The sequence below is a fragment of the Calonectris borealis genome, chromosome 2 (genome assembly GCF_964195595.1).
Source record: "Calonectris borealis chromosome 2, bCalBor7.hap1.2, whole genome shotgun sequence".
Classification (NCBI taxonomy): domain Eukaryota; kingdom Metazoa; phylum Chordata; class Aves; order Procellariiformes; family Procellariidae; genus Calonectris; species Calonectris borealis.
In genome coordinates, this window is record NC_134313.1 from 29796391 (window position 1) to 29817838 (window position 21448).

Consider the following 21448-nt stretch of genomic DNA (forward strand, 5'->3'; position numbering starts at 1 on the left):
CCCTAACAGCAGTGTACATTGGAGGCAATGGGAGACTCTATAAGGACCTCCCAGGGCAAGCAGTCAGAGATGCTCCTCTTCTGGTTTCAGGGTTACCACACAGAAGTCATGTGGTCCTCTGACTTGTGCGCATGTGGTCTCATTCTGTAAATTTTCCCATTATCACCTGTAGAGAGCACACTGTGGCTTGCAAAGGTTATATATATAGTACTATGTTGTATTAGTGTGATGTCAGCATTCTGCAGAATCACTTTTTCCAATAAACGCATAAGCTTGAGGATGTAGGAATGTGCTAGAGGGAGTGGTTTTATACGGTTTCTGGAATAAACAGGCTTAGAAGTGAGAAAAAAATCAAGAAATTCATTCTGGGAGGTTGCAGAATGTAGTTTGTTTTAAGGTTTGTACTTTATATATCTAATAAAAACATGACCAGGCCCTTGCTTTACAGATGTTTTTGGGTAATAAAATATGGTGATGTTTAATAACAGGTGCCTGGAGAGCAAGATAGTCAAGGAACAGCAATATGTAGCAGGAAAAAAAGGAAAGAATGCAGGTTAGCAAGTTAAGCTGATCTACTGTAAATAATTCAGAATAAATTTTCATTTTTTCATTGATAAAGGGTACAAAAATGCTGTTTTCATGTTAATGAAAAACATTAATTGAGAAATAAAACAACACTTCAATAAACACAGTTCAAATGCATTTTTCTTCTTTGATGTAATTTTTTGCATGTCTGACTACTATTTTTTTGGTTTAGATAATAAATATGCCTGTCTTTTTAAAGAATGATGAGAGAACTCTGAAAATCAGTATTCTACAGCAACTATATATAATATAAGAGGGTAAAGGCAATCTAAGCAATAAATCTTATTTCTGTGTTAGGATTTAATTTTACCGCTACAACTGTATTTTCGTAACAGAAATGAGTTTTAAAGAGCATGTATCTTTAATAATTTGCCATCTGCAATGTATAGGATAATCTATTTGTTTGAAGAGCAGCAATGGCTCTTACTAATAACGGGGGGTTAGTACTTCTCTCATGTGAAATAATAGTTGTATCAGTGCAAATAGGAACTGCTTAATGAGTCATTTGTCATTTAAATCTTTCAGTGCAGTTACAGCGGATGCTTTTATATCCTTATTTTGCTGCTTCTTTTTTGTTTTTATTATACCTATTGTTCACTGCTGAAATGAGCACGGCTGCTCAGCTGATGCTGTTTTTCATAGGCTCTCTCGGCAAGGGAGGGAGCGGGGAGATGAAGCTGCATGTAGGTCTCCATGGCGACCTTGGTCTTGGCCTGATGCCTGCAGACTGGCCTGCTCACAAAACGCCATGCCCTGATGAATTATTTAGCTCTGCTGAAGAAGAAAACCACAGCAACAGGATCCTAGTGAGTAACTGAGGAGAGCAGTGAGATGACATCAGTCGGCTTATACTGATGTGCTGGAGGGTTCTCACCAGCTAGCAGAGGGATCAGTTTGCTCTTGCTTTTCTTAAGGCTCTGCTATTAATCACTGTCCATGTTGGATACTCACATTTTGTCAATGGTTATGAACAGAAAATAACAGAATAATAATTCTGTAAGTTGATAGTCTTTTTTCCTTTGGTGGTCTTTTATTTATGTTTGAACATTTTTGTTCTTCCATTTTTAACAATATACAATATATAGAAAGAAATTACGACAAGAGTTTGACAATATCGTACACCAAATTATTAAACCCAGAAATAATTATGCCCAAAATTGCTACGTGTTTCTGTGTATTTAGATGATTGTATCTGTTTGTTAAAGAGCATTTTGTAGTTGTCAATTGTTTCTCACAAAGTTAACTGACCTGTATTCTGTTTCTGCGTTGTTATTGTGCTTGGATTACATTTATCCAATCCAAAATTCATTTATGCAGTTTTGGGTTTTGAGGCATACTTGCAGGTAGGGAATTTAAGTAGAATAGGCAGAAGTTATTGTTATTTCTAACAGTATTATATCTACTGCAAGTATGAAGAAAATTTGGAATACTGGGGAAAGAGATAATGCATTAAGTGTACACTGTTTGATTTTGGCACCTCAGACTTTGGAGAGAAATTTTACCAGTAAGCCTGATTTTTAAAAGTTCAGTCTATGAAGGATTATTCATGTGTATGTAGTTCAGGGCAGAGTACCATTACCACCATGCATATATAAGACTCAAAAGCCCTCTATTTCAGAAGAACTCATAATTTTCTTTCTAAGGGGAGAAAATCATTTCACACTACCACTGACCAAATCTCTGTTCATATCGAAAAAGTGAAATGCTTCAAATAGTTTTTTTCCCTGGGCGTGGTGTATTTTTGCTTTTTTTTGAGCCATACAATAACTCATCTTATGACCCCTCTTTGTACAACAGCACTAAGTAAGGATTTCAAATGAGCTGTTTGACAGATTCAGTGGGGACCATGTGTGTTTCAGGGGGCTGAAGTTCAGGTACATTTTGTTGCTTGACTCACCTCCTTTCATTTTGACATGGCAACACGGCATTGACCTTCTGCACAAAATCTGAACCTGCAGAAGGAACGTTCCCGACTTGGCATACTGTATAATTCGTCCATGTGAGTCTTAAACTAACCCGTCGAAATACTACCAGCGCTACCTCTCATCATCAGTGGCTCGCAAAGCAGTGTTGTGCCTAACCTTCACTCCATTCGTCTTTGCAGCTTCAGCCTCGACCAGAAGGATCTTCTTCACAGCTCTGTCAGCTTGTAAGTCCAAGGCAGGACTCAGAATTAGGTGGCTGAGATTACTCTGTCCCCTTGCACTCTGCTTTTGTTTTAACCAGAAGTAACATTAACTAAACCGAAGCCTTTGCTAGCTAAGGTTATTGGAAGTAAAAAGCTGCATGTTAGTCATTAAATCCTTAATTTGAAAGAGAGTAAGTCAGTCTAATAATCTCATTTTGCCTTGGGACTCACGTTTCTTGAAAATAAAACATGGAACTGTTTGCTAAAGGGAAAATTGTCACTTCTCTACCTTTCAAGAAGTCACATGTCAAAGTCTCCTGGGTGTAGCTAACATCTTTGCATCTCCCAGCTGCAAATAAAGATGAATTAGTAAATACAGAGCTCAGTTATAATCCAGAGAATACATGAATTTGAAGACCTTCTTACAAAGTCACTGTAAAGATATACAGTATAATTCAAAGGCAGGCAGCTAATGATCCAAAAAAAAAAAGTCATTTTTTATCAGGCAAACATACCACAGTAATAGAACACTACAATGAAGATGCATTGATGGCTTCAGCAGAAAGGAAACACAGGTTTCTGACTAAAGGAAATTCTAAAGTCCACATTTTCTGTGAATAATCAACAAGTACTATTCTGTCTTTTCATTAATGCTTAGTTTATCAGCTTTATTTTTCTTCATTTATAGGAATATTTGTTATTCTTGGGGGACCTGATTCTGAATCTGGGAGTGGTGCTCTACCTAAGGCTATTAGGTAATTACTTATAGCTGAAATCTGGAGTTTACATACTCCTTTCTTTTAGCGTATATTATTTTGACAGGTGGAACATCTGGGTGTTGTTATTACATGGATTATATTTACTCCCAAACAATCAAACATGTGAGCTTATACTTAGCTTCACTTTTAAAATGTTACAAAAAACATGACTTCAAAATTTAAAGCATTTTTGTAGAATCCACTGAAAACAATTGTCTGTGTATTAAATAAATTCTTTGAAATACCATTGCAACAGTCCAGATAAAATTCATTATAAGATCTCATTAAACTGATCTCCTTAACATTAGTTAGAGAATTTGCAATTCTAAAGACAGTACTAAAAGATGGGAATGGATTATTTTTGCTTTTAAAGTAATAGCATGTAAGTAATATATTTTATTTTCTGATATGCGTATTTTTAGATTTTTTTGTAGCATCAATTTATCAATCCTGATCATTTGCATTAATCATCCAAGGTGATGGCCATCTTGCTAATGCCATAACCTAAAGTGATTCAGGACCCTTCACCAGCTTTGATTACTAATCGATAGTTACAGTGATTTATGAGATATGTCCTGATTTTTCCAGCTCTGGCTTTCAAAATAACCTGGTGTCACCTGGTGGACATGTAAAAATTAATTGTACCAGCAATGTAGTGTGTGATTTGGGCTGTGATTTTTCAGCATTACTTTTAGTAAAACTGACTATTTTAATAGCATCTCCATATGTCATTTTGCCCTGTTGAAATAGCTCAATTTGCCACTGAACCTGGTGAAGAAAGGATTTCAGTCTCCATATCTTTGCTGCTCTTTTAAACACTTGAATGTCACGGTCAAAATACTTGCCTCACTGTGTTGAGTTTATTGCTGAATGGCTCAGCTATCTTTAGAAGTCAGATGTAGAACCTCTAATCAGTAGGCTTAAAAATTTATCATACCATTAGTTAAAACTGATTTGTCAATGGTCTAGCTTTATAAATTACAATATTTTCCCTGGTTTTTCTTATGTTTTCTTTAGCTACTTAGAAGTATCTGGAGCAAGGATGAATGGTATTCTAAAGAAACGTTATGAAGTTTGCACATCTTTAGTTTACAGTTGTGTTTAATGAAGAGTTCCTTTAAGATAACGTGACTTTAGCTATGCCATAGGAAGTGCATTTTGTGCTTCTTGAAAAAAAAAAAATATTTTTTGAAAATACTATAATAATGGCAAGCAAATTTCCCAAAAACAGTTAAAAGCCTGTTATGCAGTTAGTATATTATTTTGGATGTTTTCCTGACATGTTTTCTGAAACAGAGAACTTTTTTTGTAAGTCAGTTTCAATTTTATACAGTTTTTACTCAGAGAAAAATGCTGTTCAAGTGCACCACTACTACACCTGTAATTTACATCCTAGATAAAAGGGAAGAGAGTTTTGCCCCAAGTTGTTCTGCAGAATTCATTCCCATATTCCTAAATTTAAGGGGGAACTGAAAGAAAATATCCTAATTAACATTTAATGCACTATATGATCTCATAGCTCTGCTGAAGTAGAAGACTGTAATCCATAATTTAAGAGTGTGAAATGCACTTTCCTTACTTTATGCAATTAAATCCAACATTATTTAAGAAATACATTTCATATTAGTTAGGCCTGCCTTTCAAAAAGGCAGGACAATTGGGATATGGAAGGAGAAGTTTCTATTGTAGATTATGACTCAGAAATTGACACTGTAGCTCTTGTTTGTTAGTACAGTGGACTGAATATCCTTTAGTGACTGATTACCTTAATCCTCTTCTGGTATTTTGCATCAGATTAAGTTGAACATTTGCATGAATGAAACTGAGAAAAAGAAGCATGGGATGATTCTCATGACACATCTGAGCTTCTGTAGAGACTGCGGAGGGGGATGAGCTCTCAGGGCAAAAGACATTGCCTGGCATGGGTTTGGTGATTGGCACAGCTAAAAAAGAAGTTGTAAGATGGGAAGCATAACTTAGCGTATTGCCTGCACTGCTGGACAGTTCCCCTTGTGCCCTGGCCCTCTGCAGCTGCCCACCTTCTTGTTTGTGTTGCTCCAGAAATTGCTGCTGATATGAGTATACTTTTAGCATTACAATAAGCATGAACATTACCTTGAAATTAGTCTACATAATTCAGTGTGCTGTTGTTATAATTAGAAAGGAACAACTTCAGGCTGACTTGAAAAGCATATGCTTCAAAAATACATTTATAAAAGTTTGATTTAAGTTAAGGAGTAGTAAGAATAAAAAATACTTGAGGAGTATTATACAGCAGTGTCACAGTTTGAGACCACATTGACAGTCTAGAGACCAATGGGGCTACAGAGAGGTGATTGGTGCTGTCGTTTTGGCTTTCCATGTTTCAAATAGCTGGGTTTAATCTGACTTTGTTATTCATGAGGCAGTTCTTAATCCTTCTGGTAGGTGATTATCTGACAGCAATTGGAGGTAAAAGTTAGGGGGGTTGAATTCTGGAATTGATGGCCAAATCCATGAAGTTGCAAGACCAACATACTAGGTACAGCTGGATTCTGTTATTGGTTGTTTTTTCTTGGTGGTGGTTTTGTTTGTTTGTTTTTTACCAGAAACATCTGAGGCTTTCCTGATTTGAGAACTTACTGTTTAGCATCATGGGACTCCAAGTCAGCCACAGCTGTGAGGCAGATGTGCGTAGACTTCTCCCTTTCAAGGAACTCTTCAAAGAAAACCAAAAGCCTTTTAAATAAACAAGTAAATAAGTAAATTACCTTTAGGTTTTATTAGCATAAAACTGGATTAGTTAACTTCCCAAGAAAATTCAAAGAACTTAGGAAAAGCAATAGAAATAAGAAGGATTTACAAACAAATGCCTTCCCAGAGTTGATCCTTGCTTCCAGAAAACCCACTGGCCTCATGACTCAGCACCATCCTGTGGGGTCCACAGGGTAAAAGAAAAGGCACCATCAGTTCTGAGGCCTGGTTAACTGCACCTTTTCAAATGAGTTGCAGGCTCCCAGTTCTGTACTGCTGTGCAGGTTCCTTTTGCTTGACATTTTTCTCTTTGAGGAGGCTCCGCGTCTTCCCCAAGGAAGGAGAAATATCCCCTTTTCAACAGATTCCATCCCAACAAGTGTTGCTAACTGCCATCAAGAATGAAAACCAAGAACTGCTCATCACAGCTTGTTCACACTACAAATTTATTTCTTAACAGCAAATGAAACAGGTGAAGAGACAAACTCTACTCCAGCATGGCTTGGTAGAATTGACATGAGTGTAAGGGTGCCCTATACTGGTTTATCTATTTCTAGATATGGAAGCAGGAAGTTAAAAAGATATAGCAGAATCAAATGTAGAGAAGGTACAGCCATATCTAAATCAGAATCTGCGGTTGTATGGATATAGTCACTATGCTAAAAGAACCCACAAACCAAAGTTTTTATTATGCTATAATCTGTGTATAGAACAGCATTAGGTATATATGCACAATCTGGCAATTGCAATGAAGAATGTGCGGCAGATGATAATTTCAAAAAAATACTCAGGCCTGTGTGTGAAGTAATTTCTTTTTCTATTTCTGGCTGTGCATGCATTTAAAATTGTTTTCATACCCTTGCACATGCAGACAGTTTTGTGATTTCATCTGAAAATGATCCTACTGCATTTCAAGGAAGAGGAAAAGGCATTTCATTGGGGGGGTCACTTCTAAATGTTCCTTCAGAACACACTCAGGCAGAAGTATTTCTCTGAATAATCCATAATGGGAATGTTGTATAACTTTTATTAATATGATGATCAATTTTTTTTTTTCCTCAGAAGAGAGATTCTTAAGAGTAGTGATCATGGTATCTGAGAACATGTCATTCAGTCATTGGTGTGTTCTTGATTGTGCTGGTCTGTCTGTGGCTGTGCATATGTGCGCACATACAGCTCATGGTGTTGGTGATTGTGTACATGGATGATAGAGTTTTCAGGGGTCAGTCTTATGAATCCAGAGTCCTTATTCATCCCCTTGGGGACAGGCTATTTAGTGTCCAAGAAAATGCTGCAAGTTATTTCTTTTCCTTTCATTCACTATGGTGTTTAGCTGGTGAGGTGTGTAGTTTGGACATATGAAAGCACTTCTGGTGTGATGTGATAAGTGACTGTTTCAGAATTGAGCACTTTTCCTTCTGAAATAGGTTATATGGAATTTGTAAGGCTTGCTTGGTGTGCAGCTCCAGATGAAACCAAACTTTCAGTTTCCATAGAAATAAGTACAGCATGTGTTTAAAAACTTTGAATCATGGCCCTATTTTATACTATCAAAAGAGATTTAATAGCAATGTAAATCTGTGTGCTGAAGTTGCAAGCTACTTGCTGCTTTATTGCTATCATCTAACATTTTTCAATTTCTGGAAATATTTGTACATGCATTGTTTCTCTAATTTTTGAAAAGAATTATTATATCTTTAGATTGAAGCTGAACATTCATTCATTAAAGTCACTGTTCATGTTCACAGCACAAAGTAAGGAAATACTAAGTTTAATATCTGGTTTTCATTTCTGATGGTTACATGTGACAGATAAACATTGCTATCTATCTGTCTGAAGTAAACATAGTGCAAAGTTGCTCAGAAACTGAAAGGCTGTGTATGGCAGACCACCATATTGGGCATTGACTGGGTGTTATTGGAGAAGATGGTGGCTGTGTATGGGAAACTAAAGAGAATATAAAAACAAAGAGAGCTGTGGAAGTTTCAGCATAACTTGATCGACACAGGCTTTCCAGGTCTGTTTGTTATCCTGCTAATATATCCTTATGCATACTGAAATCTTTGAAGAAGTGTCTGGCAAGCAGTCTGTGATAAACTGAAAGCTGTCAGTCGGAAACTGAATCCAAAGAGAAAAGAATAATTTAAAAAGCAGACACTAAGTCAGTGAGATCAGCATTTCTTCTGAAATAACTAAGGTTATATGGAAATGGATAGTTTTCCATTCTTTTTAGGATATAGAAAGTTTTGTAGGAGCCTCTTCTTGGTTTGCTCAGTAATATTGCTAAACTAATATTGCACAAACACTGCACAGGTTAAGTGAGAAAGGCAAGCTTACAATAGTTAATGCAATGTGTTTTTTCCTTCTCAGGCATTGACAGCTCTTGTCATTTCTCTAGTTTTAGGCTGCTTGCATGCCAAAATTCTTTAAAGTTGAACATATATGGTAGTCTTTACAGTCTAAGAACAGTACATAAGCATACCATTGTCTTAAGAAGGTGGTATGTCACGATAGGAGAAGTCCAGATATTCCTCAGAGAAATAATTACACAACCTTGTAGTTGTGATTACATTCTAGAACATTTTCATCTTATTTTTCATCATCTCTATTCAAGAGAGCTTGTGTATCCCTGCAATAGATTTTATGGTTCAGGAATCTTGAGGCGCAGCTAGCTAAGCAGTCAGAAAAAAAATTGAAATGTTACAATCGATTATAAAGTTAAAGCAGGCATGGACATAAACATGATAATGCTGATGCCCTAACCAGACATTTGATATTTTAGGACAGTATCTAGATGAAGAACAAAAATTGAGTGTACAGGAGGAAAGTATGCTTTCTAGGAGAGGCTTATCTCTTTCCAAAATTCAGCAGACTTAAGACTCAAATCTGTTTTCAGATCTACTGAAAACTTACCAGAGAAGTTCCTAATGTCAGGGTAGACATTAATGGAATATGAACTGCTAAATTCATTCACCCTGCAGTGTAAAGTGCTCCTCAGAGTACCAGAGTGCCACTTTTAAATCAAAGTGTGAAATAGCTTTTGAAGGTGAAATATTCGGAGCAGGATGTAGAGGAAGCCTCCAGGTGAAGGATATGAGTAACAACTGGCTGTTCTGGTTCAGGAAAAGCAAGTACTCTGTTTCTATACCTGTTTATAAAACTATTGGACTACTGGGGATTTCAAACAGCGGAGAGATTTCTTGGTAAAACATAGAGTAGGAAGATGTGGGAAATCACTGCAAGTGAAATAAGCTTGTGTTACAAAGACAAGTTTTTTTTAAGACAGAGAGCTCCAAAAGTTCCACGTCATTCAGGGTTCACTATTGGAGCATGTTCTGATTTGGGCATATGCCTGGAACAGAAGCTGACAATCATGTTTGCTGATCACTATGAAGTGCTTCACAAAATAGCCTGAAACTTGGCCGGTAAGAAAACAAGAGGCCGTGATAGTAGCCAGGGCTCCACCAAATGAATGGATTGGTTTGGGGGTTCTGAGTCAGTTCAGATGGGAAAGCTCAGCATCCAAAGTGTTTCAAAGGGCATGAAGCAGTCTAGGTTCAACAAAATATATGCCACCTTGGAAATTAAAATCTAAGAGAAATCCAGTGTCAGATCTCAGGCACTCTCCTAGGGTATGTTCCCACAACATGATGCAGTGGTTGGTCTAATTAGCTGTGGCAGAACGCTTCTATAATGCAACTATACTGCCTCTAGTATTTGAGCTAGCTTGTGCAACTCTACATGCAGCATTATATCCTGCTGACATACCTAGGAATTCAGTTTACTGCCTATGCGGAACAAGCGCATTACAGCTCCGAGCCAGGCTGCATGGAAATTCAGGTGACCAGGTAAAAATACAAGCAGAAGAGTAGGAGTCTATTTTCATTAAAACCATTTCCTAAGTTGATGTGTCTCACTGCTTTCTGCTGACACGCTTTCTTGTTTCCACCATGCTGTACCTCCCCATCGTGTCATAGCAGGACAGATGGGTCCTTGATTATTACTGAGTGAAATGGAATGGATTGGTTAATCCCAGCCTCCAACAATATCAAAGCGTGTGGCAGCTCTACCACTGATTGTGTTGTTTTGCTGTGTCTCATTTTCTCTTAGTCTTGAGTTATCATGGAGAGTTATTTGGAGGTTGTGTGGTCAATGCCTGTGTCTGTGCATAGAAAATCCCCCCCAAGTCAGGGACGTTTGAACACAGCTGTTCTAAATGAGTCCTTGTGAGGAGAAACATAACATCTCCTGGGATCAGCAATAATTACCTCCATACAAAACTTCTTTCCCAGAACCTGTAAAATTCACCTTTCCTTGGGCTACCAGTTTAAATAGGAGAGAAGACTCCTGACTGTCTCTTCCTTCATCGGACCTTGCAAACAAATTCCATCTCTTGGGAAAGATTAGTGGAAGCTTGATATCCATTCGTGATTGTTCAAAAAATCTGAATAATTAATTTCTTCTGGCACAGGTTGGCTCAGTTCTTTCTTCTCCGCCTTTGTTATTCATTCTTTCTTTATCTGTTCTTCCTACTCTTTAGCCAAGTTTCTGTTCTACCTCCAGAGACCAGTGTTGTTGGTTCTTACTGTGTGATCTCATTCACATAAAACACTGACAGTGTTATGGTAAAAAGATTAGCACATCTCTGCAAAGCTTAGTATTCTGCCTTTCAGCCCCCATCTCTGAATCTTTTTATCCTCCTTTGAGAGCAAAACTGGAAAGAACCAGTCATGCATGGAATTAGGAATTATAGGGAATAGGGTTTATCAAAAAAGTCCAAGTAGGAAAAAAGACCTAGAGAATTCTGTTCAAAATCAAAGGCAATGACAAAAATTAAGAGTCTGAAATTGGCCTCTCTTAGTATAATTACTTCTGAGTTGAGGCCAAAAAGCATAAAGACCTATGTTCACACTGAAAATGAGGATGAGATCTATATCAGTGGCTGGAATGGGAAAAGAGTGGCGTTCCTATTTCATGATAATCACATTTGTTGCCTGGGTGTGTTTCATTTGGCATGGCTTGTTACAAAATTAAACTAAGACATGTTATTAAAAGATTTTATTTGATCCCTTTAAATACCAACTGAGGTAGCAGTTGTTCTACTGAAGGAAGACGTGTTACTTTTTCATTACTGATGATTAGTTATGGAATGACTGTACTGCATGAAGAGTACACGAGTGGTAGTTTTCAAGCAGGAAATAACTACTGACCCACCACGTGTTTTAGTGATATTAGACAATCTGCAGTACGTATATAACATACAGTGCTTTCAAACATGAAAACATCTTCCTTTTATGTAATCCCTTTTAAGAAAATATCCAAAAAGCATTCTAGCATTTGAATGGAAATTCAGGTGAAATGTTAGCACTTGAATCGAAAGAGCGTTCTTCAGAAGCCATGCTGAGGGCTGACCACTTACCTACAAATGTTTGAAGATTATATCATTTTTGTGCAGAGTGCTCAGGACCTATAATCCAGTTGAGGTTATTGGAGCTTCACAAATGAGGAATCCTTAAACTCTGTAATCCCCTCAGCAGCCAAATTTAGTAGGCAGGTTTGAGCAAATTCAACTGTATAAAATTAGAGGATCTTTTTTATAACCAGTGCAGTTGTGCTGGTTTTGCTCTAAAACAGACAATAGGAAATAGTCTGTTAAGTAGATATTTATTACAGAGAAAATAATTCTGATGTACAGAATGTTAATCAAAGGCAATCCTGGGGGTGAAAAAATACAGTATGTTCTAAGGCTATCTTTATCTGAGGCCAAAAGTTAACACACATTTTACAGACGTTGAGAAAACTCTGAAAGAATTTCCCCTGCTTAAACAGATTAGATTACTGTACCTGGAGATGTATTTTATGTTAAGAGATATGGTTAGAGAGTCAAGGCCTTTAAGGATAAAAGTATTTAAGGAAAAGCAGTATGAAATTTGACTTTCTGGTTTTCTGGATAATCCATCTCTTATAATTCTGAAAAATAATTTCCTTTCAAGTATTTGATGGAACACAGCTCAGTCAAGTGGTCTTCACACATCAGTGAAGAATGTTAAAAGCAGACATAGTGTACTAAAATTGAGGTTGTAATAAAACAAGAGACTAATGTCATTGATTAATCCCTGTTGTGTGAGAACATGACATCACTGCAGAAATCTCTAAAACTAATCACTAATGTGGTCCTGTCTCGGGCCAGCTCTGTCAGTAGCTGTCAGTAGAGCTATCATTTTGGATGCAGACAGTATAAGAGAGCTCTTAGAAGACAGAGCACTCTGAAGACATTTTTATTATATTGTTGGTTTTATGATTTCAGTGAGAGCATTTCCTGCCCAGTGCTTTTAGCATAGGACAGGACAAGGTAAGAGCCAGAGAGAAATTTTTTTAGGGAAGAGCGCATGTGGGAAAACACTAACTTGCTAAAACAGAAACATTTCATGAGTATATTTTCTTTCTGCACTTATTTTCTCCCGTGATGAAGATTCCCATGAAATAGTGGATGAATTTATGTTTTGTGTCTCTGCTCCTTTGGGTAAATCCAGACTGGTGATAGGTAATTTCCTTATCCTTTTTCTGAGGAAGGTTAAAGAGATAAATGCATGTCATTCTTCTTTAATTTTATGGCATTCATATTCTCTCTTCCTTTCTATATTTAGATACATATATTAATACTAGAGAATAATAAAAGCCATATTTGATGGCAAAACATCTATGGAAAAACGAATGCTGGTATTTGGTTTATTGCAATAAATTTTAATGATGCCATCCTTCTATGGTGCATGATTGAGACAGGTACTGTGTTGGAAAGCATTTTTGTCTTGATTTTTTCCCACCTTTCCTTCCAGTGTGTATCAGCAGCATCTCTATTAACTATTCCAATGATGCAATGGGAGATGGTGCCTACAGAGAACACCTATCCCACTGGAAGGTCCTCTGCTCTAAACACTGCAGCTCATAGCACAAGCTGCTAAAGTCCATTTGCGCTCTCTTAGTATTTGTTGAAGTTGCACCGCTGAGAACACACTTCATAGCATAAGTTGTTAAAGTTGTCTGTGCTTTCTTAATATTTATTGAAGATGCATGGCTGTGAATACATTCTGGATTTATAGTCTGGATGGCGCTGGTTACATTACTGCATTCTAGCTAATAGAATAATTTCAAAGCATGATAGCCATTTGTTGATAACTGAGGTTTACATCCATTTTATTATATTTTCATTGAATGTATTGATTCACCAGCATAAGCAGTGTAAGGAACCAAAGAGCTCCAGGAACCTCCACTCAATTTGCAAGGTAACATTTTTAGTTTCTTTTTTAAAACAATATAGTCTTCTAAAAAAAGGATAAACTTAGGCTGTAACTCTTAACATATTGACTTACAGGATGCCTGGCCTGTGGAATGATAACTCCCTGTATTCATCCCACCTTGTCAGTGTTCCATGAGGCTGCTTATAGTGAAAACACTTAATCATTTGTTTTATAACTTAGAAAGGCTAAAAGCAGAAGGCGTTATTACATCAGATAAAGTGTTGCTATGTACTGCAGATGCCATGCTAGTACAAGATACACAGTCTATGGGGACATCCTCCCATATGGTCTGTGGTAAGCTAAACTCTTGGCTGATGCTGATGCCCACTATATTTTGCATTTTTCTGTAAGTGAATGTAAACGCTGATTTGTAAAACCTGAGTAATCATTTATTTAAAATTTGTATTCTGGATGGCTGGATTGAGTGTTGATTTTGGTAAGCTCTCTCACTAAGATATTCAGTTATTTTTCTTTTCTTGTACGTCCACTGAAATTTAACATGTGTATGAATCCTATTAGGAGAAAATAGCATTGTCTTTTTACAAATGGTATGTTTTCATTCCACACTGTTTGTGTATTGAGCTTTTATGTTCAAAGTGTTACTGCACATTTCATTTCTATGTCTGTATCTTGAAATGCTTGTACTAGCTCAATATAAGTGACTGCAGCTGCAGAATTTTATTTAATCCTGTTGGATATCACTTCTCTGACTGTTTGAGTCTTCCAGAATTATCTATCCAAATTTATTTTAGATTGTTCAAAATATGATTACTAGTCAGGTTTTTTATAAGTAGGGAGCCAAAAATAGGCTGCTTTGCTGTATTCTTGGGTTTGCTATATTTGCCTTTTTTTTTTTTTTTTCACCAGCTTGAATACCTTACCTGGAAGATATTGCAAGAAGTTGTCTGCTATTCATTTGTCTGGTTCTAATATTTTACAGAGTGTTAAATAACTTAATATCTGCTTCCCATGGCTGTGGTTGAAAAGGGAATAAATGTCTACCTAATGAAATGTGCCATTATAAACCAGTTTTTGATGTTTTGCTTGATTTTATTATTTTCAATAGAAACACGCTAGAAAATTTTCAAAGAAGGAAAAAAAGTGTTGCAAGCAATTCTCAAATTCCATTACAATATTCATCAACAAGTTTTGGTTTTATCTGTTGTTTGAATTTCCAGTTAGTATCACATAGTTCTATGTGGCTGCTGAGTTTTGAGAAGTGTCTTGGATGGTATTTCTTGTAAATGGAGAAAATTTTTGCATCTAAGAAGAGAAGATATTTTGGGGGGAGAATCCCCATGCCCTACCTTCCTTTGGTGAAACAGACTGCATCAATCGAAGTCAACTAATGTACTTTCCTGTAAGGAGGTGAAGGCAGAGTTAAAAGTTCAAAGAAAAGGTGATTTTGTTTTCTTATCCAGAGATTTATTTTTTTTAATAGACATAGCTATTTTTTCACTGTTATACCTAGAAATTACTGACTAAGGTGAATGTATTCTAAAATATTAAAAAAGCTCACTATGGCTTCCTGTTTTTTTCTTTTCCTTCTCCCCTTTTTCTGTTCTCCACTTTCCGCCATTATCTGTTTATGTTACTCCCTTTTCCACAGAACTTTACCAAAAATTCTACTCCCAGAACGCTTTCATAACTGTCCTATGTCCCCAAACCTCCTGCCTTCTCTTTCCCTTTCCTTCCTCAACTTTACCTCTCAATATTTATTATTCCTTCCATTGTATTCCCATTTCTCATTGTCTCTGTCCCTCCCTGGACACTGTCCCACTAGCTACCTTATTCTGTTCTCCATTTGCAAAAACATGTCCCGGCTGATGAAGTTTTGGTAACATCTCAAATGAGAATATGGGATGAAGCATCTGCAGAACATACTCTGCTTGACTGCAGGCACAGCAGGTGAAGCAGATATCAAAGCATAGCAGAGAAATGGTTAAGAAAAGTAAGCGCTCCACAGGTAGGTCTGGCAAAAGCTATTTCAATAATAAACTAGAACACTGATATATGCTTAAAAATTTAGAACAGGCAAACTTCTGCTAAGAGATTAGTTTATGGGGAAGGGATGGAGAGAAAGCCATTGTGTTAAGCTCACCCATATAAACTGAAGAGAAGCATGCTGTTCTGCACGTTTTCTTGGCGTATTACAGCAACAGACAACCTCCACTGCTTATCCCAGAACTCATCAGCTAAAGGCAGCTGTACCTGAACCTCTGACCTTAATTTAACTTGACTCGGCTAAACTGTGGCTGATGAGCTACTGAAGAAGTTTAATCCCACAGTACCAGCTAGCTAAAGCTATTACTCTAAGATTTACTCTAAGTTTTATTTGAAAAACTACACTTTTCTATCTTTAAGTGACTGCTGAGTCAAATACATGTAATTCAAAGATGGACTGCAGTTCCATAAATGCGACTAACTGCTTCCCTGCTACAAAGTGAAATACCCTGGACCAGCTCCAGTTTTCTACTGAAACAAATAAATTACATGGAAGATTTTATTACAGTTTTTAATATGCTAGGCTCTTTAGCCAAAGTCTTTTTAAAAAATAAATGTTTCCACACAGGGGCATGCACACAAGATTTTTTATTGGGAAATAACACCTCTGTAAAGACAATTTTTTTATTCAGTGCAATAATAGCAGAACTCAGGGACTGTCCTCAAGGTCACTCAGTCTTCCTTTTCCAAATGCCTTTGAAGATCTATATCTGCAAGTAACTAGAACTATGTATTTGTAGGGAAACTTGTAATTGGCTCCATGTGTCATCCATTTGCAACATATTATGGATACAGTATTATTTGTCCGGTTAATTTTTTCTTTGAGACATAAATAATTTTTATTTACTAGTTATTCCTTACATTTTTTCTTCTCTGTCTTGCTAGAAATCAGACTCTTCAGGGCATAAGCAGAGCAGTGTTCGGTAGTACATTAGGAGTACAAGAAACAAACCCCAGCTTTTTATTCAGGTCCTCAAAGGTAATGTGATCAGACTACTTTCATTGCAGTGTAGCCAGAACTCAGCCAGATATTAGTCTGGCATGATGTATTTATTATGTAATAGTAAATGTCAGACATCAAATCAGGCTCAGTTGGTGAGTGTTATCTTCTGCTGCATTATAGGCTTCAAATCCCCCTTATCTAGGCTGGGTTACTCTTCTTTTATTGCATTATGATGTAAAGATTTTTAAAATCACTACTGTGGAGTACACAGAAGTTATTTTTGGTTCTTCCCTTGTTATGCTGATACAGTTAAAAAGCAATCACTATTCCTAGAGCTATGCAAGTATCCGTCAAACGATGGTAGTATGCAGACAAAGATATATGGGAATGTCAAGACATTGTGCAAGTTGAAGTTGCTCTTGTTGTTAAACAAATGCAGACATCCAAATTTCACTTCTGTTCAGGGAACAAGAAGAAAAAATATTTTTTTTTCCAAATGGTGGTACATGTGTGAAAGTGTACATGTGTGAAAGTGTATCTCTGTATTCTGTTGCTGTACGTTACAGTTTCTGATGGGTTGTTGCAGGCATTGCACTGGAAAATACAAATATGTATTGATTATTTTCTTAACTAAAAAGAATAGAAAAGTACTGCTAAAGAGAAAATATTTTTTTCCTTCAAATTCTTTGCTGATATTTGAAATTCTTTCCTTGGTTTCTTGGTGTATAGGTTTCTGAGGATGTGGAGTTCAAAACACATATGGTTTATACACTTTATACACTGAAATGCCCATTTTATGTAACAATGGACAGTTGTAACTTTATGTAAGCATACAAATGAGAATAATTTGCATGGTTAAGAACCAACACTTGATTGAAATTAGGCAATAAAGGGAAGCAAGCCATTTTTGATGGGTAATGGGTTTGCTCTGAATGACCTCTAGTCTAGTCTTTGAAAGGGCTCTGCATGATATGTGGCCAGATACTAGAACTGCGCTACTATAATAGAGTAGGTATCATTTTCTGAGAAGTTTAACTATACTATGAGCAGTTGTTTGAAACACCATTTGCAGAAGAGGAATAAGACCCTAAAAGAAATGCTACAGATTAAAAAGAGTGATATAGGGCCTTCAGATCTGATATGATTTGCAAATTCAGGAGAGTAAGTATCACTTGCAACATAGTTGACATGCATACTGCTATATGAGAAATAAAGACTGTTCTTAGCCTCTGGTTTAATGCAAACACCACCTTCTCACCATTAATTTGAAATAAAAGGTCTTCGTACTTTTTGTATGGGATTCATTAAACAGATCTATAGGCAGATATATATGGCCTATACAGAATGATAATCAAATGTTGTTGTGACAGGGAGTTAGTTCACATAATCACAAGTGGTGATTCTTTCTTAAGCTTAAGTTTTGCAGTTGGTATAAAGCTAGTTTACAAAACACGTGGCATGTTTTTTTACAGAAACGTCCACACAGTTCTGTCAGAAAGCTTTAGTGGGAGGACAGTGCAGATTCAGTGGATTTCCCTTTAAAGATATTATGCATATGTAAGCTATGTAAGCTATGCATATGATAGCATGTGAAATATCCACTGTATTGGAAATATATATATGTTATTTTTTTTTCTCTTGGAGGGGCTGGTATTTATGCTAAATAGATAAGATTTTTTCTTAACACTTAAGAAAGAAATATGATTTTTTTCCTCTTCAGAGCAACCATAACTGCAGAACAGATTCACACGTACTGCAAACCATTCATTTCTCCCTGTTTGGAACACTTTATCCACTCTTCTTTCCTTCTTTCTACCATTTACTTTCCACTCAGCACTTTGTGAAACAGTGAACCATTGCAACTGCTTTTCAGTCATTCTTGCTTTTATTATGCTCTATCTTTTTTTACATTTTAGATATGCAAATTAAAAGGAACCTTTTAGAAATGGAGTAAGAAGCACAGTGGTATTTGCTTCCTGGAACATTGGAATCTGGAAGAGAATTTTAAATTCCTTAAAAGTGACTAAAATTAATTCAAAGTTCTCAAAATGCTCTGAAAACATAAATGAGTTTAATTATTCCTTTGTGGCAGGGCCTTGTAAAAATATTGTGAACATTTTTGCACTCAACTACAATATATGGCTGTTCCTTCCAAATTTTTATGTACCTGAGTGCTTGAGAGCTATAAAAAAGGGAAGATATTTACATTTTCAATAATTCTATCATCAGTACCCATGGTTGATGTTATTCTCCATTCTAAAACAGTTAAAATGAGACACGTTTAGCTCCTCTGATGTCATATGGCATGTTTGAATAGAGAAAGTGGGTGAGAAAACATTCAGGGAACTTTTGGGTTGCTTTTCTGTATTGTGTTGAATTGCAAAACTCAGAAAGGCAGTTTGGACGAAATGCTTCATTCTAGCTCAGTTACTCAGGTAAAATGTCCACTACATGAATGGGACTGGAGCCGTGCTTAAGAAAGACTAGTTTTATCCACCCCTCAGTGAGATACAGGCCTGAAACTGTTTCCTTCCCCCCAGATACCACAAGGTCCTTCCACAAGCAAATCTTAAATCTTCCCACTGACCTGCACTGGCCTTGGAGCACAACTGCTTCTGCAGTCTATGTGCTGGTACTAACCTTCAAAATTTCCACAAGAAATTCTCAGCTTTATGCCTTTTAAATAAGCCCATTGACTTAGATAACATCAATTACATTCTTAGTAGTTAAATATCTGGCTGAATTACAGTTTAATGAAACATGATAGACCAGTTGTTCTCTGGGTACGTGTCCTGGTTTCGGCTGGGATAAGGTTAAATTTCTTCCTAGGGCTGTGTTTTGGATTTAGTATGAGGAGAATGTTGATAACACACTGATGTTTTCAGTTGTTGCTAAGTGCCCTCCTAGTCCAAGGACAGCTCCCGTGCCTACTGACTGAGCTAGGTACACAAGGTGGGAGGAAACATAAATAGGACAGCCAGCCCAGCTGGCTAATGGGGTATTCCATACCATGTGACATCATGCTCAGTATATGAAGGGTAGGCGTGATCCAGGAAGTACCGATCGCTACTTGGTTATCAGTCAGCGCGGGTGGTGAGCAATTGCATTGTGCATCACTCATTTTGTATATTCTATCATTATCATTATTATTTTCCCTTTTTTTCCCTGTTCTATTAAACTGTCTTTATCTCAACCCACGAGTTTTTCTCACTCTTACCCTTCTGATTCTCTCCCCGTCCCGCTGGGGGTGGGGGGAGTGAGTGAGCGGCTGCGTGGTATTTGGCTGCCTGCCAGGTGAAACCACGACCGTACGCAGTCCCCTGAGCTGGAAGACAGGAACGGGGAGCAGAATGAAGCCCCCATAATCCAAGGGAAATTGTTAGCGACCTGCTACACCACTGAGACACACAGAAGTCTATGGAGCCAGATGGGATCCACCCAAGGGTAGAGGGAACTGGCGGCAGTGTTTACCAAGACACTTTCCATCATTTAGCAGCAGTCCTGGCTAACTAGGGAGGTTGCAGTTGACTGGAGGTTAGCAAATGTGGCACCCATCTACAAGAAGGGCCGGAAGGAGGATCTGGGGAACTACAGGCCTGTCAGTCTGACCTCGGTGCCGGGGAAGGTTATGGAGCAGGTCATCCTGAGCGCCATCACGCAGCACATACAGGACAACCAGGTGATCAGGCAAAGTGACCCACTTAGTGGATGAGGGAAAGGCTGTGGATACAGTCTACCTAGACTTTAGTAAACCCTTTGACACTGTTTCCCACAGCATTCTCCTGGAGAAACTGGCTGCTCATGGCTTGGACAGGCGTACACTTCGCTGGGTAAAAAACTGGCTGGGTGGCCAGGCCCAAAGAATGGTGGTGAATGGAGTTAACTCCAGTTGGCGGCTGGTCGCAAGTGGTGTTCCCCAGGGCTCAGCATCGCGACCAGTTCTGTTTAATATCTTTATCAATGATCTGAACGAGGGGATCGAGTGCACCCTCAGTAAATTTGCAGACAACACCAAGTTGAGCGGGAGTGTTGATCTGCTCAAGGGTAGGAAGGCTCTGCAGAGGGATCTGGACAGGCTGGATCGATGGGCCGAGGCCAATTGTATGAGATTCAACAAGACTAAGTTCTGGGTCTTGCCCTTGGGTCACAACAACCCCATGCAACACTACAGGCTTGGGGAAGAGTGGCTGGAAAGCTGCCCAGAGGAAAAGGACCTGGGGGTGCTGATTGACATCCAGCTGAACATAAGCCGGCAGTATGCCCAGGTGGCCAAGAAGGCCAATGGCATCCTGGCTTGTATCAGAAATAATGTGGCCACCAGGGAAGTGATCGTTCCCCTGTACTCGGCATTGGTGGGGCCGCACCTCGAATCCTGTGTTCAGTTTTGGGCCCCTCACTATAAGAAAGAGATGGAGGTGCTGGAGCGTGTCCAGAGAAGGGCAACAAAGCTGGTGAAGGGTCTGGAGAACAAGTCTTATGAGGAGCAGCTGAGGGAACTAGAGCTGTTTAGCCTGGAGAAAAGGAGTCTCAGGGGAGACCTTATTGTGCTCTACAACTGCCTGAAAGGATGTTGTAGCGAGGTGGGTGTTGGTCTCTTCTCCCAAGTGATAGGACAAGAGGAAATGTCCTCAAGTTGTGCCAGGGGAGGTTTAGATTGGCTATTAGGAAAAATTTCTTCACCAAAAGGGTGGTCAGGCCTTGGAACAGGCTGCCCAGGGAAGTGGTTGAGTCACCATCCCTGGAGGTATTTAAAAGACGTGTAGATGAGGCGCTTAGGGACATAGTCTAGTGGTGGACTTGGCAGTGCTAGGTTAACGGTTGGACTTTATGATCTTAAAGGTCTTTTCCAACCTAAACGATTCTATGATTTTATCTATGATAAACTATATCTACAATGCTGGGTATTATTAAGATACAGTTAATGAAGATAATATTTAGAGTATGAGGGAAAGTGTTTAGCTTGGGAGGAATACCAAGGAAAAATCATTTTATAACATGC

General features: G+C 37.9%; 1 protein-coding gene across 1 annotated transcript in view; it reads left to right on the forward strand.

Annotated features, from left to right (window-relative positions):
- Window positions 1–1222: 1222 nt before the first annotated feature.
- The window catches only part of MMP16 (matrix metallopeptidase 16), a 159595-nt gene continuing 139369 nt past the window's right edge, over window positions 1223–21448 (forward strand). The window contains exon 1 of the mRNA XM_075141528.1: window positions 1223–1391. Coding sequence (XP_074997629.1) covers window positions 1257–1391 — 135 coding nt within the window. The 5' untranslated portion in view covers window positions 1223–1256. The remainder of the gene's footprint in view (window positions 1392–21448) is intronic.